The sequence below is a fragment of the Myotis davidii genome, unplaced genomic scaffold, assembly GCF_000327345.1.
Source record: "Myotis davidii unplaced genomic scaffold, ASM32734v1 scaffold1773, whole genome shotgun sequence".
NCBI lineage: Eukaryota > Metazoa > Chordata > Mammalia > Chiroptera > Vespertilionidae > Myotis > Myotis davidii.
This window is the reverse complement of record NW_006284099.1, coordinates 61,959-76,881: the sequence shown is the minus strand read 5'-3', so window position 1 is coordinate 76,881 and position 14,923 is coordinate 61,959. Positions and strand designations below refer to the sequence as shown.

The following is a 14,923-nucleotide window of genomic DNA, read 5'->3' as shown; positions in this document are numbered from 1 at the left end:
AGCCCCAAGGACAGAGCAGCCCCCTCTTGCCAAGGTGGCCAAAGTCGCTGCAAAGAAACCGAAGGTTAACTTAAGGCTGGACTCTGTGTGGTGGAGGCTCCTCCACAACCCCAGGCATGCACCCTAGCACATCATGCTGGGGGAGGAGGCCCAGCCGGCCGCTCTGCTCCTCATCAATACTTACTATTTTCTGTTTTTGTTTTTTTTTTTTTTTGTAGTAGCCAACCCAGTCAGTGTGAACTGAGATCTTGTGGTTTTGATTTGGTTCTCCCTGATTAATTATGTTGAGCATCTTTTCATGTGCTTATTGGTATTTGAGTATCTTCTTTGGAGAACTATCTGTTCAGGCCCTTTGTACATTTTTCTTTGGGTTGTTTTTTGTTATTGCGTTGTAGTTCTCTATATATTTTGGATATTAGTCCCTTATCAGATAAATGATTTGCAAATATTTTTTCCCATTTCATGGGTTACCTTTTCACTTCATTGATAGTTTGGTTTAGTTTTCATTTTGAACGAGTCCAGGTTATTGTGTTTGTTTTTTACTTGTGCTTTTCGTGTCATGGCTAAGAAATCATTGCCAAATCCAGTGTTGTGCAGCTACGCTATAGCTTCTCGTGTTTTACAGTTTTAGCTCTTATATTTAGATCATTGATCTATTTTGAGTTTGTTTTTTTTATATGGTATCAGATAAGGTCCAACTTAATTCTTTAGCTAACACTGTTGAAAAGACTGTCCTTTCCCTAATAGCACCCTTGTCAAAAGTCATTTGACCATATATGAGAGGGTTTATTTGGGTGCTTTCTATTCTATTTCATTAGCCTTGATGCCTGTCTTTATGTTAGTACCACACTTTTTTTGTTGTTGATCCTCACCCGAAGATATTTTTTCAGTAAATTTTCGAGGGAGGGGGAGAGACAGAGAGAAATATCGATTGGTTGCCTCCCACACGAGCCCCGACCAGGGCTGGGGATCAACCCTGCAACCGAGGTACGTTCCCTTGACCAGAATCAAACCCAGGACCCTTCAGTCCATGGGCCAACGTTCTATCCACTGAGCCAAACTGGCTAAGACAGTACCACACTTTTTATTTCTATAGCTTTGTGGTTTTAATTTTGGAAATCAGGTAGTGTGAGACCTCCAACGTTGTTCTTTTTCAAGACATTTATATCTCATTTGGTCCCTTAAGATTGTTATATGAATTTAAAGAGAGATTTTTATATTTCTGTAAAAAGAAAATCTAAAAAAACCACCATTGGGATTTTTATAGGGATTACATTAAATCTATGAAGCTCTTTTATTAGCTGGGTGAACCATAACAACTAATTTCTGCTAAAAATAAGAAATCCAGTTGCTTATGAACTTAGAAAGATCCATAATTATGACATGTCTTCATTTAATGTTTTATTTTGCTTTACTTTTTGTGAATATTTAATTGTTATTTCATACTAAGAGAGGGGAAAGGGCTGATCCATCTTTATCCCACTTCTAAAATACTATGTGGGAACAGATAGGTCTATTTAAAGCTGTAGGAAAGGCACATAAGTTCTCATATTTGAATGACAAGTGATAGTATTTTGCTATCAGATTTTTTTGAAGACTCAGAGATTGCAAGGGCCATATAATCCATGAGTTGTCTCATAAAACCAACAGACTGAATAGCTGATGCCTATCCTAGAATAGTCTCTCTTATTGTGGGAAGGAAAGAACATTTATAATAGTGGTTCACTTCCATGCTTTGGAACTCGCCTAACTTTGCTCCCTGTTGATCAAAATTTGGAATTCATCTTATAGCATGGAGACCTGGCTATGAGAATATCCCAATTTATTGGCTTACCACATTTGAAAGCCAATGTGGTAAGAAAAGTAATGTGTTGTTCTAGACAGGGAGGTGTTGAGGTGGGTTATAGGTACATTCATGTTTTGACTCCACCATTTACCAAAAGACCATGGCCAGGTCTGAAACTGTGACACTTATCTTCCACTTCTATTGTGACTATGAAAGACATGATGCATGTGAATTTCACTGTACATGTTTTAATCCTTTTTCTTGTTTCAGACACTGTCACATGAACCCAAAGTCCTTCAGGAGGGTCTCCTTCAGTTGGACTCCATCCTCTCCTCTTTGGAGCCCTTACACCGCCCAATTGAATCTCCTGGGGGCTCAGTGCTGCTGCGAGAACTGGCTTGTGCTGGCAATGTCGCTGATGCTACCCTCTCAGCTCAGGCCACACCTCTACTGCATGCACTCACTGCTGCCCACGCCTACATCATGATGTTTGTTCATACTTGCAGAGTTGGACAGGTAAGAATTATCTTAGGGGTGAACATGTTGGTTTAAAGCCAGTGAAATACCTAGGGTGTCCATATGACATCTTACTGTGCTTAGCAGTTATACCTAGGCTTGATAATGAAAGAACGGTTTTAGGGTAAGATTTATTCTTTCCCATGGGTGACTTAGATTTATGCTTCAAGTTGCTGTCTAGTTTCACTTTCCCTAAGTGTTTTTTTTCATTAGAAGTTGAGTGACCACGTATTTTGTTTTGTGAACTGGACCTTTTTAAGGCACATAAGTTCTCATATTTGAATGACAAGTGATAGTATTTTGCTATCAGATTTTTTTGAAGACTCAGAGATTGCAAGGGCCATATAATCCATGAGTTGTCTCATAAAACAAACAGACTGAATAGCTGATGCCTATCCTAGAATAGTCTCTCTTATTGTGGGAAGGAAAGAACATTTATAATAGTGGTTCACTATTAATATAATTATACAGGGATGTTAGAGTCAGATTATAAATATTGTTGCAGAATACCTTATGGAACTGTGATCTTAAATGTGGAAACTTTTTAAGTGTAAAAGGGGTTGGTATAAATAACAGATATGTAGCATTCATATAGGCCGACTGGAATGTATAGTTAATCTTTGAAGCAGGCAAGCCTCATCTGGCCTATTACTTCCTAATCTTTCTACAAATGCATGAGGCTTGATAATGGGATGCCAAGAAGGAAGTTTGACCACAGAACATTTAAGTCAATGTAAATTAACAGATTACATTGAAGATTTACAATAAAGATTTCTTAAATATCAAACCCTATGCCTACAGTCCATGTGAGGTTCCTCTTGTGATTCCAGAAAAGTGAGTTTATTTTTGTGTGCTCACAGTTTTACTATCTTTACTTCTCAAGTAATCGATTCTAAAGATTAATGGTATAATATTTTAGCAGCCCTGTTTTATGCTATTGAGCAGGAGTATATTCATTGAGTAAAATAAAATGAAAAGCAGTTAGAAACTCTTTAGAAATCATTAGACTGCATACCAAAGCGTAGGGATCTATTTTTATAATTTTTCTTAATTAAATAAATTAAATAAATCTAAATATTTATTGAAATAAATAATGGAAATAGCATGCCCCCACCTCCGAAGAAATTAGAAAGCTGTCAATGAATCTACAAAACTGTTTCTTTGATTTAAAAATATAAGGTTGCCTATGACTTCTGTCTTTCACTTTACAAAAAGCAATGAGAAGGGATGTTAGAGTCAGATTATAAGTATTGTTGAAGAATACCTTATGGAACTGTGATCTTAAATGTGGAAACTTCCTTGAAAAAGACAACTGTGAAAATAACACAGAAGGGAAAATAGAATCCTTCATCCTTTTTAAACAGCTAAAAGTTGATTTTGAATATAATTATTCAGAGAGCATTCCAAAGATCATCTTCTTTTTACTTTGGTTGCAGAGTGAAATTCGTTCCATCTCCGTAAACCAGTGGGGCTCTCAGTTGGGTCTGAGTGTTCTGAGCAAGCTGAGCCAGCTATACTGTTCCCTGGTGTGGGAAAGCACTGTCCTCCTCTCCCTGTGTACCCCAAACAGGTAAGGGATTGGTCATCTCTCTTATTTCTTTCCTAACAGAAAAACTAAGCTCAGTGAGCCTGGAGTATTGATCTTTAGTCAGGGATAGAAGTGTATAGGAAAGAGTTCAGAGGCTTCTTTGTCTGTCTTAGTCCGTTCTGGCTGCTATAACAAAATACCACAGACTGGGTACTTATAAACAGCGGAAATTTATTGCTCAGTGTTCTAGAGGCTGGAAGTCTGAGATCATGGTGCCAGCATGATTGGGTGAGGGCCCCCTTCCAGGACACAGACTACTTGTTGTATCCTCACATGGCGGAAGGGACTAAAGACACTAGTCCCATTTGTGAAGGTTCCACCCTCATGACTTAAGCACCTCCCAAAGGCCTTTCCTACTAATACCATCACATCGAGCATTAGGATTTCAATATACAAAGTTTGGGGAGGGGCACAAACATTCAATTTGTAACATTGTCCTTCTCACTTACCAGCCTAGGGACTTGCTTAAAAATCATCTTGTGTATCTGATTTATGGTGAGTCAACATAGTGGGTGTTTAAAATTTGGCCTGTTGTTAACCAGATTGAAAAAGTGGATTTGGAAACCTCGTTGAGTGCTACTTCAGGAATTTGATCATTGAAGGTGTTCTATTAGGTCAACTTAATCTATTATAGGAAGGGATAGTGTCAGCTAAGCAGGTATAGCGACCAAGCATAACATAAGAGATGAACTATCCAAGTTTTTTGCCTTTCTACTTATCTTGTTGCAGCCTACCATCTGGGTGTGAATTTGGCCAGGCGGACATGCAGAAGCTGGTTCCAAAGGATGAGAAGGCAGGTACGACCCAGGGCGGAAAAAGAGCAGGTAACTCCAAGAAACTAAAATCTCAGCCATTCTTTTAAGTTCTGTCTGTCTTTACAGGTCGGTTGTAAAAGTTTAGTTTAACATTCTAACATCTATAATTCTCAATTTTTTTCCTTTCATTGATTTTTTAAAATATGTTTTTATTGATTTTTTTTTTTTTTAGAAAGAAAGGGGAAGGGAGAGGGAGAGAGAAACATCTGTCAGCTGCCACCCACATGCCCCCTACCAGGTAGGGACTGAGCACACAATCCAGGCATGTGACCTGACCAGGAATCCAGCCTGTGACCTTTTGGTGCAAGGGACGATGCTCATCCAACTGAGCTACACCCATCAGGGCCTTTTCATTGATTTTTACTTATTTAAAAATTTAGCTTTTTATCCATTTTTTAATAAAAAAGATATACACACAGTGGTAAAAATTTAAAGATGTAGTAGAAAGAAGAATCACCCATATTTGTATCACACACAAAAAAACAATATTTAAAAGTGTGTTTCTAATCTTTTCCCCTGAGGATATATTTTATTAACATAGTTATAGTTGTCTTAGATAGAATATTTTACAGATCTCTTTTCACTTAAAACATTAAGTGCCATGTAAAGGTACAATGAATTAATCATTCCCTGTTAAGTTTCTAATGTACTATTTTGAAAAATGAACATCTTTGTATGTAGTGTTATGCAACTCTAAGATTGATTCCTAGAAATGACCCTATCAAAGGGTTTGATGGGACTTGAATTTTTGTATTTGCTTGTTTTTCAGAAGCTTAATTTTATAGCTTAAAATGCTAAATAATTTTTAAGTGGCTGTAGAACACTAAAAGCACGCTATCCAATATGGTAGCCTCTAACTATGTGTGACTGTTGAATAATTTAATGTAGCTAGTACAACTAAAAAATTAAATATTTTTCTTACTCCTTCATTCTCCCCACCCTCCTTTCTGTCTCTCCCTCTCTTTTTTTTCTTTTCTCTTGTTAAGGGGAAGGTATTACGGGTTGAAATGTGTTTCCCCTTCCACAAGCTCCTCAGAATATGACCTTATTTGGAAATAAGGTTGTTTCAGATATAGTTAATTTGAGGTCTTAGGTTGGGCAGAGAAAACCGAATTTATAATTTTTATTAATTTAAATGTAACAGCTGTTACCCTGTTCACTAGTTGGACGACTTTTAAGTATGTTTGGAACAACTTGGGTATGTAAATCTTTTTTTGTTTCAACTAAATTGTATCAAATATAAACACAGATCAATTATTATGAAGTATAAAATAGATACCTGTTTAAAATATTTAGCATTGAATGTAGAATCTTGAGAATTTACATTTGATTACATGTTGAAAGAACAATTTATTATCTTGGATTAAACAGTATATTAAAAATTATTCTTGTTTTTTATTTTAATCTGCATAGTAGAAAATTTAAGATATATATCTCACATTATATTTCTACTAAACAGTGCTAATTTAGAAAATAGCTTTTATGTTATAGCACAATACAAATTCCAAATTTCAATAAGCAGAAATGATATACAATTTTCTGACCCTAATGTAACAAACCACTTTAAAATTAATAAAAGCCACTTTTTTAGAAAGCTTTTTTTCTCCTATATTCTGCATCAGGGAGGAAATCCCTTTGGTAAACTATTAAGATAATTTTATGTATAAATACCTACCAGATATGCTTTAAAATTTATTGAAATTACTAAAAGTGTAAATTAATAAAGAAAGCAGACATAACTTATGAGGCAAATAAGGACTGATATGACAGTGTGGGAGAGGTTACAGAATTAATAAAATATATACACATCTCTGACAAGGTTAATTTTAGAGAAAATGAACCAAACCAACAATTAGAATATCAAAATACACATCAAATTTAACTCAAAGAAAAGGACTGAGGACAAAATTAAATTCATTGTCAAAGAATTACCTTCTCTAATCCAGATTTTTTTTCCCCAGCAGTGTCTTTCACACATTAGACAAAGATGACTCAATTTGCACATAGTTTTTCCAGAAAATTTGGTGGGGTGTTTTATAACGTTTGCCTAAAGCCAATTCTTACATCTAAGAGCGCGCGCACACACAAAAAGGAGGCATATCTCACATTTATGTACAAAAATCTTAAATACTAGGGTTTATATTTCTAAAGTGGTGTAGTCTATGATGTCTGCTTTGAGTTTACTAATAAGCTATAGAATTCTAGCAGGGCATGCTCCTTGACAGTATTAAGGGCACCATGCACATTGTAGTCTGCCTAAGTGGTACCCCTGGATCATGCAGTGCCTGCAGTCAAGCGTATCAATCAGTACAGTTTGGGATTTTTTTGTTTTGTTTTGTTTTTCTTTTCAGATATAGGAAGATTCTTTTCAGGTTTGGGAATCTTCAAAACAAGGAACCAGGTAAATGCTGGTTTACCATGGTCTTACTGATCTTCTCTTATGTCTATAGATGGGGAGCAGGATGCCACAGCTGGAAGTATGGATGCTTCTACCCAAGGCTTGTTGGAAGGCATTGGGCTTGATGGTGACACATTGGCTCCTATGGAGACAGATGAACCTACTACTTCAGACTCTAAGGGCAAATCTAAAATCACACCTGCCATGGCTGCCAGAATTAAGCAAATCAAGCCTTTATTGTCAGGTGAGTGATTCTTTTTTCTACTCCCTTTTCTGGCTTTCAGAGCCTTAACTAGTTCTCAAAAAATTGAGTTGGTATGGCTGGCTGTATTGTTCCCATTAAGGAAGTTTAAAACTTTGGTGGCTCGCCCGGGCCGATGTTCCTCAGTGCGTTGGCCCATGCATCAAAGGGTCGCTGGTTCGATCCCAGTTCCTGGTCTGCCCTGGTCAGGGTGCATGTGGGAGGCAACCAATCCATGTCTCTCTCTCTCTCACATCAGTGTTTCTCTCTCCCACTCTCCCAATCTGTAAAAATCAATGGAAAAAATATCATCGGGTGAGGATTACAAAGGAAAAAACTTTGGTGGCTCGTTTTTAGGTATACTTTACTGAGTGTCGACTATGTGATAGACTCTGTATTTATTGTTAGGAATACAAAGATAAGAGAATCACTTCCTAAAAACCCTCTACCCTTTCCCTATCTATAATTCCTTTCCTGCTATTCATTCTTCAACTGCAAATGGCTTCTGCTTCCACCAATTCCATTGAAATGTCTTACCAAGATACCTACAACCTCCTTAATGCTAAGTTTCTTGTATTTGTTTCAGTCCCCTTGTCACTTCCCTACAGCATGATAGTTGACCTACCATGAAATGCTCTATTCTCGAAATGCTCTATTCTCGACTTTTGTGGTATAAAACTACTGCTTTCCAGTTACCTGTCTTGCTATTCCACCCAGTCTCTTTCTCTGTCCCTTAAACATAGCAAGTGACATAGTTAATTTATTTGTATTTTAGTAAATTCACTTTGACAACTTTGGAGATCACGTTAACATGATACAAGACCACATTAAAGATGTACACTAATCTGTCTCTACCATTTTTGCCTTTTAATGTAATATCAATGTTTGGAAGATCTGTTTTTTTCTGTTCCTCAGTATTTGCCAGTTTCTGCCACCTTAATGTAGAGGAAAGTGAAAGTGTTAACTTTAGACTCTAAGGGCAAATCTGGGAATCGAAGGTCTGTCCCAAAGCAAGCAGTAAACAGCCTTTGGCGTTTCCATTTGCTATCTTAAAACCTTGAAAGTTCTAATTTTGCTTAATTCTCCTTTTGTTTTAATTTGAAAGTCTACCACTAACCCAAATTGAAGGAAAATCGATCGACCTAGAGGATGGCTCATGTTGACCTCCCCTATCTTTGTTAGACCTCTTGGACTATGACCTTAGAACATTCTGAGCTTTCTGTGTGGGTCCACCTCATACTTTTGATGTCAATTTCTTTGTGGTTGCTGATCTTGCTGATTACCTTTGAGCCACTTTGGAACAACCCAAGGCGGTGGTGAAAAAGCACAAACTTAAGTTTGGGTGCATTAGATTTTCAGAATCTGGGCATATTCAACCTCTAGCCAGGCAATGCAAGTGTTCAAGCACAGAGAAATATTTTAAGAAAAGCAAGTTAACACAAAAATATAATATGTTTAGACATATCTTCTTTTTCTATGCATTTCCTTTTACATTTGGATTGTACTTCTTTTGTTCAACCATATATACCAGCAATTCTCAACCTTTTTCATCTCGTGGCACACATAAACTAATTACTAAAATTCTGCAGCACACCCAAAAATATATATTTTTGCCAACCTGACTTTAAAAATTGGTATAATTTTGATTCATTCACACTGATGGCTATTATTGTGTTGGCTATTGTCACTTTTTTATTTGACAATCTAAGGGAAACGAGGTCAGTGCCCCAGAGTAAATAGTCAGGTATTTTATGTTTTAAAAATTTTTGTGACACATGGCATACTGTTTTAAAATTGCTGATATATACCAAAAACATTTCCCAAAAATGAAAACCTGAAATACTTATAATCTACCTAACACCTTAAGAAAGCCACTTAGAATTGTTTATGCTTTTCCTAGCTGTCTTTTTCCCTTTGGGGATTATAAGTGACTTCATAACCCAGTAAATCTGTTATTTACTTCAGTAGTTCTTATTGCTATGTTACTCTCTGCAAAGTTGGTTTCAATTTATACTTCCTCTAACAGTCTGAATACTTGTTTGACTTTCACATTTGTTATATATCGAGTGCCAAGACACATCTCTATCTCCTGCCTTTAAAGAGGTATTTATTCCTAATGGAACTTCCCTTTTGGATTATGATGTGTAGAGACAAATCCAGGTGTTTCCTAGGTGTTGGGTATGAGGAAGTGGTCAGTCATAAAAATGTATTAATGGTAATGTGTCTGTTATAAATGAAACTAATTCTGAGAATACTGTCAGTCTTATTCTAACCTTTGGATTCCAGCCTCTTCCAGATTAGGCCGAGCACTTGCTGAGCTGTTTGGACTCCTTGTTAAACTTTGTGTGGGGTCTCCTGTCCGCCAGAGAAGGAGCCATCATGCTGCCAGCACCACCACAGCACCGACACCCGCTGCTCGATCAACAGCCTCTGCCCTCACTAAGCTCCTCACAAAGGGCTTATCTTGGCAGCCTCCACCATATACACCAACTCCCCGCTTCAGGTGAGGTTCTGCTTAAGAGACAGAATCAACCTGACTTGGTGGTCTCTTACTCTAGCTGTGTTATGTAAATACAGTTTAGAGAACCTGTTTTGGTTCTACTTAGTCTAGAATACAGAGATTTTTAAAGCATTTATAATCAAACTGCATTTCAATAACCTTGTATGTTTAGTAGGTAGGAGCCTTTTTAGAAACTTAAGAAATTTTAATAAGCAGACTAATCACCCACCTGCATTTCAGTCAGATGAGTGCAATGTTAAACTTTACTCTTGGCTTCTGCATGAATTTCCCATTGTGTTAGTGTCTGCCTCAGAGAATGTTAAATATGTTTTTTCCCTCTTTCAGGCTAACATTCTTCATCTGTTCAGTTGGTTTTACATCCCCAATGCTGTTTGATGAGAGGAAGTATCCCTACCATCTCATGCTGCAGAAATTTCTCTGCTCTGGAGGCCACAATGCTCTTTTTGAGTAAGGATCAACTTTTTAAGCCACCTATCTTGTGACAGTGGGATACATAGAGACACCCATTGGTTGTACCCTTTCACATTTTGGGCACTAGCCATTATTTATTTCCATCTTTCTTGGAAGGTGTAGAATTCAGCCTTTCTGGAGGTGTTTGTAAGGGTCTCTGCTTTTCCAGTGTCTGGTACATATTTTTCTAATAGGCTTGTCTTTTTCTATTGTTTCTCAATATGATCATTTTTCTGCTTCTCAGTCAAAATTTTAAGCTAAGTTTCACTTTTTGTTTATTTTGGCTTTAAAAACTAATGCTAGAAGTGGTAATCATTTTGCAATATATATATGTGTGTATCAAATCATGACATTGTACACCTTAAATTTACATATGTTGTATGTTAGTAATATCTCAAAGCTAGAACAAAGACCAAAAAAAGGTAAATCTAATAAATGTTGGACTGATTGGAAGCAGTGGCTCCAAGGGGAGGGACATGTAGTGCCAATATAAGGACTGGGAACCTATCAAATGTCCTTTTTACCACTACCTCATCTAAAATACTAATGTTCTCTCTCCTTATTTTCTCTTATTTGAATTTAGAACTTTCAATTGGGCTCTGTCGATGGGTGGCAAAGTTCCTGTTGCTGAAGGATTGGAGCATTCAGACTTACCTGATGGCACAGGAGAATTCCTAGATGCTTGGCTTATGTTGGTGGAGAAGATGGTGAATCCTACCACGGTGCTTGAATCTCCACATTCACTGCCTGCCAAATTGCCTGGAAGTGTCCAGAACTTTCCACAATTCAGTGCCCTCCGTTTCCTTGTGGTAACTCAGAAAGTGAGTATTCAGCATTCTAAAACCAAGAGGAATTTCTCATGCTGACTAGATAGGCCCTACTCTGATTTGTGCTCCTTGATTAAATAACTTGATTATTGGAGAACCATTAGATTCTACTCCCAGATAGGGCTGCATTACAGAAGGGAATAGGGATCATTTGAGAATTTTCTGTGGTATACATATTTGAACCTTAAACTTCAGATTGATATTTCTAGGTTGCATTAAATGCCCCTTCTCTGTGCTTGCTTAGGCCCCTTCAGTACTGACCTAGGATTTTGTTGTTGGCATGGACTGATTGTGGAAGGCCTTTGGCTTATTCCTCAACAGGGCTTTTTGAATTGAAAAAAACAATGATTTTCACACAGCCTTTCAAATTATTTCTAGGCAGCATTTACTTGCATCAAGAACCTGTGGAACCGGAAACCCCTGAAGGTGTATGGTGGGCGAATGGCAGAGTCCATGCTGGCCATCCTGTGCCACATCCTCCGAGGAGAGCCTGTAATTAGAGAGAGACTGAGCAAAGAGAAGGAGGGGTCTCGAGGAGAAGAGGATACAGGGCAAGAGGAAGGTGGCTCCCGCCGAGATCCTCAAGTCAACCAACAGCAACTGCAACAGGTACTAAATACTGACCTGATACGCCAGGGCCTAGACTTTGCACCTGATAGAGTGCAGTGCTTGTGAGCTTTCTATCTTTCTTTTTCTTTTTTTTATTTTATTTTATTTTTTTTCTTTTATTATTATTAGGTAAGGTGTTACAAATGTGTCCTCATCCCCCCCCCATTAACCCGCTGTTTCTCAGTCTTTGTATCTGTCCCTTTTCATCAGTCTATGTTGTTCTCTATAATCCGCAAATGAGTGAGATCATGTGGTATGGCTTTCTATCTTTCTATGCCACTAAGTGCCTGGTCCGGTTAGCCAGGATATAGATTTAGATTTGTTCTTTATCTTACTGTTTGGTTTTGGTTTTTTGGTGTGTTTTTTCATCTTTAAATAAACATATAAACCACATTTTGAAAAATGTAAGCTAGAAGCAGTAGTAAGGTGGAGGTTGTGAGCGCGAAGCACTTATGAACTTGACATTTAAATTTCAAAAGAATATTTAGCATAGTCCTCTGGGCATTTGTATATATGTGTTCTCTGTATGTCCAACGACCTGTTGCAATATGACTTCTATATATACATGCCATAATTTTTATAATAACTAACAAATGCTCACTTTAAGAAAATTTAGAAATACAGCGACATATTTTAAAAGGGTAGTCATAATGTTACCACACAAGATAATTATTGTGTTCTTTTTTATCATTTGGTTCTATGCCTAATTTTTCTTTATCTTTATTGTTGAAAGTATTACAACAATCCCCCATTTTTCCCACATTGCCCCTCTCCACTCAATCTGTGCCATGCTTCCATGCCTCGACTTATTTGTCAGTCGGTTTATTTTGTTCATTACATTCCACATATGAGTGAGGTCATGTGATACTTGTCTTTCTCTGACGGGCTTATTTCGCTTAGTATAATACTCTCCGGGAGTATTATACTGCTGTCTCAAAGGGTAAGAGATCCTTCTTTTTTTTCCAGCTGTATTGTTTTCCATTGTGTAAATGTACCAAAGCTTTTTATCCACTCATCTACTCATGGGCTCTTGGGCTGTTTCCACGTCTTCGCTATTGTAAATCGCACTGCTATGAACATAGGGGTGCATGCATTCTTTCTCACTGGTGTATCAGGATTCTTAGGATATATTACTAGAAGTGGGATCACTGGGTCAAATGGCAGTTCCATATTTAATTTTTTGAGGAAGCTTCATACTGTTTTCCACCAGCGTGTACTATGGTTCCCTTTTCTCCACATCCTCACCAGCTCTTGTTGGTCGTTGATTTATTGATGGTAGCCAATCTGGCAGGTGTGAGGTGACACCTCATTTTCATTTTAATTTGTATCTCTCTGATAATTAGTGACTTTGAGCACTTTTTCATATGTCTCTTGGCCATCTGTATGTCCTCTTTGGAGAAGTGTTTATTTAGGTACTTTGCCCATTTTTTAATTGGATTGTTTGTCTTCCTTTTGTTGAGTTGTATGAGTTCTTTATATATTTTGGAAATTAACCCCTTATCTGATGTATCATTGACAAATACTGTATGTTCTCTCATACAGTGGGTTTCCTTTGCATTGTGAGGATGTTTCTGTTCTCTGCCTAATTTTACATAGTTACCGTCATATATTATCTAGAATTGTGTTGGTGTCATTAAGAAAATGGTTTTTTTTATGTCTTAGTCATTCTTTTATTACAGATGTTAATTTTCTTATTTGGTGTTGTAAAGCTGTGGTATATGGTTTCTTTCTGTACATCTCATGATTATTTCCCAGTGATAGAAAACCTAGGTCATTTTTTCGGGCTCTTGTTCTGTTGCTAGTTTGTTTTCTGAAAGGTAGGACCAATTTTTGCTTCTGCTGTTGTGATTATTGAATTAGAATAATCCTATTAATGATAATAACCATCTAACCCCATTTTCTTAGGGGAATCATCTGCCCCATTGTGCAGCTCTAATGCTCGAAAGCACCAAATAGACAGGTCCATCTGTGTTACCTATCTTAGCTTATAAATATTCTCAGTTCCCGTGAACTTAGAAAAACCTGTTTACTTCTTGAAAGGGTTTCTTTCTTTTTAAAATGCGTTTGGTTTTCCCTTTTACTGTGGTTCTGAGGTCCTACATTCTTTTTGTAGCTCATGGACATGGGCTTCACAAGGGAACATGCCATGGAGGCCTTGTTGAACACCAGCACCATGGAGCAGGCCACAGAATACCTTCTAACCCACCCTCCCCCAATCATGGGAGGAGTTGTTCGGGTGAGTCGGCCCAGGGGCTCTAATCTTGTAGGACACTGGTTTGGCTGCTGATGTGCTTTTCTCCTCTCCTGCTTTCGTCACTGGTCTTCCCTTATATAAACTACTTCTCATTTGCAGACTTCTTCGTGCCAATATTTTCTTTTCCTAATAACTCTTCTAGCTCTAGAATGTAATAAGCAGAAGTTCCCTATCTCCCAGGCATGCAAATTACTGGACTTCGTTTGCAGAAGAACTCTTAAATCCTCCACAGTCAGAAAGCCATGGAAGAGGCTCTCTTTTCTGACATGCAGAATAGGTGGCACGTGGCACATTAAAGCTCCCTTCCTGTACTTAATTTCATTGTGATTTTCCTTCTCTGTTCTTACAGCTACCAGGTAAGTCTAGTTCGGTTTTACTCTAGAAAGCAGCATTCGGAGCCCCTGCTCTAAAGCTTGAGCACAGATGTCTGGCTCCTTATGAAATGGGGTATATATAGTTGCTGCATATTCTGTTGTTGCCCTGTAGGATCTGAGCATGTCCGAAGAGGATCAGATGATGAGAGCTATTGCCATGTCTCTGGGACAGGATATCCCAATGGATCAAAGGGCGGAGTCACCTGAGGTAACTAGAATACAAGGCATCCAAAAGGGCCTGACACATTAATCTTAGTATTTCTTTGAACATTCTGCTATGAGTACAAAGTAATTGGTAGAATTAAAGTCTAAAGAAAGACATGGAAGTATTCATTCATCCCAACCTTGTCTTCACTGATCTACATTGTATTGACCTAAAGCTTTAAGTGGGGCAGATGAAGCATTTCTCTTTATTGTCAAATCAAATAAGATACCCCAAATGTACTTGGTTGTATCCATTAGGTCAAACTTGGGTGTCTATTTTTAGGTAAAAGTTGGTTGCTTCTGTTTGCTATACTGACAGAGAATGCAGGACAATGTATAT

The 14,923-nt window shown here is 37.6% G+C and overlaps 1 protein-coding gene across 15 annotated transcripts in view; it reads left to right on the top strand.

The window, feature by feature from the left end:
• The window catches only part of HUWE1 (HECT, UBA and WWE domain containing 1, E3 ubiquitin protein ligase), a 150,042-nt gene that overhangs the window by 81,409 nt on the left and 53,710 nt on the right, over window positions 1–14,923 (top strand). For 13 of the 15 annotated variants that reach the window (XM_015568292.1, XM_015568280.1, XM_015568295.1 and 10 more), the window contains 10 exons: window positions 2,057–2,302; window positions 3,739–3,872; window positions 4,620–4,714; window positions 7,156–7,347; window positions 9,631–9,847; window positions 10,190–10,312; window positions 10,899–11,136; window positions 11,521–11,751; window positions 13,865–13,987; window positions 14,492–14,587. In XM_015568292.1, the coding sequence (XP_015423778.1) occupies window positions 2,057–2,302; window positions 3,739–3,872; window positions 4,620–4,714; window positions 7,156–7,347; window positions 9,631–9,847; window positions 10,190–10,312; window positions 10,899–11,136; window positions 11,521–11,751; window positions 13,865–13,987; window positions 14,492–14,587 (1,695 nt within the window). The remainder of the gene's footprint in view (window positions 1–2,056; window positions 2,303–3,738; window positions 3,873–4,619; window positions 4,715–7,155; window positions 7,348–9,630; window positions 9,848–10,189; window positions 10,313–10,898; window positions 11,137–11,520; window positions 11,752–13,864; window positions 13,988–14,491; window positions 14,588–14,923) is intronic. The other 2 variants (XM_015568338.1, XM_015568304.1) reach the window with 1 other exon arrangement.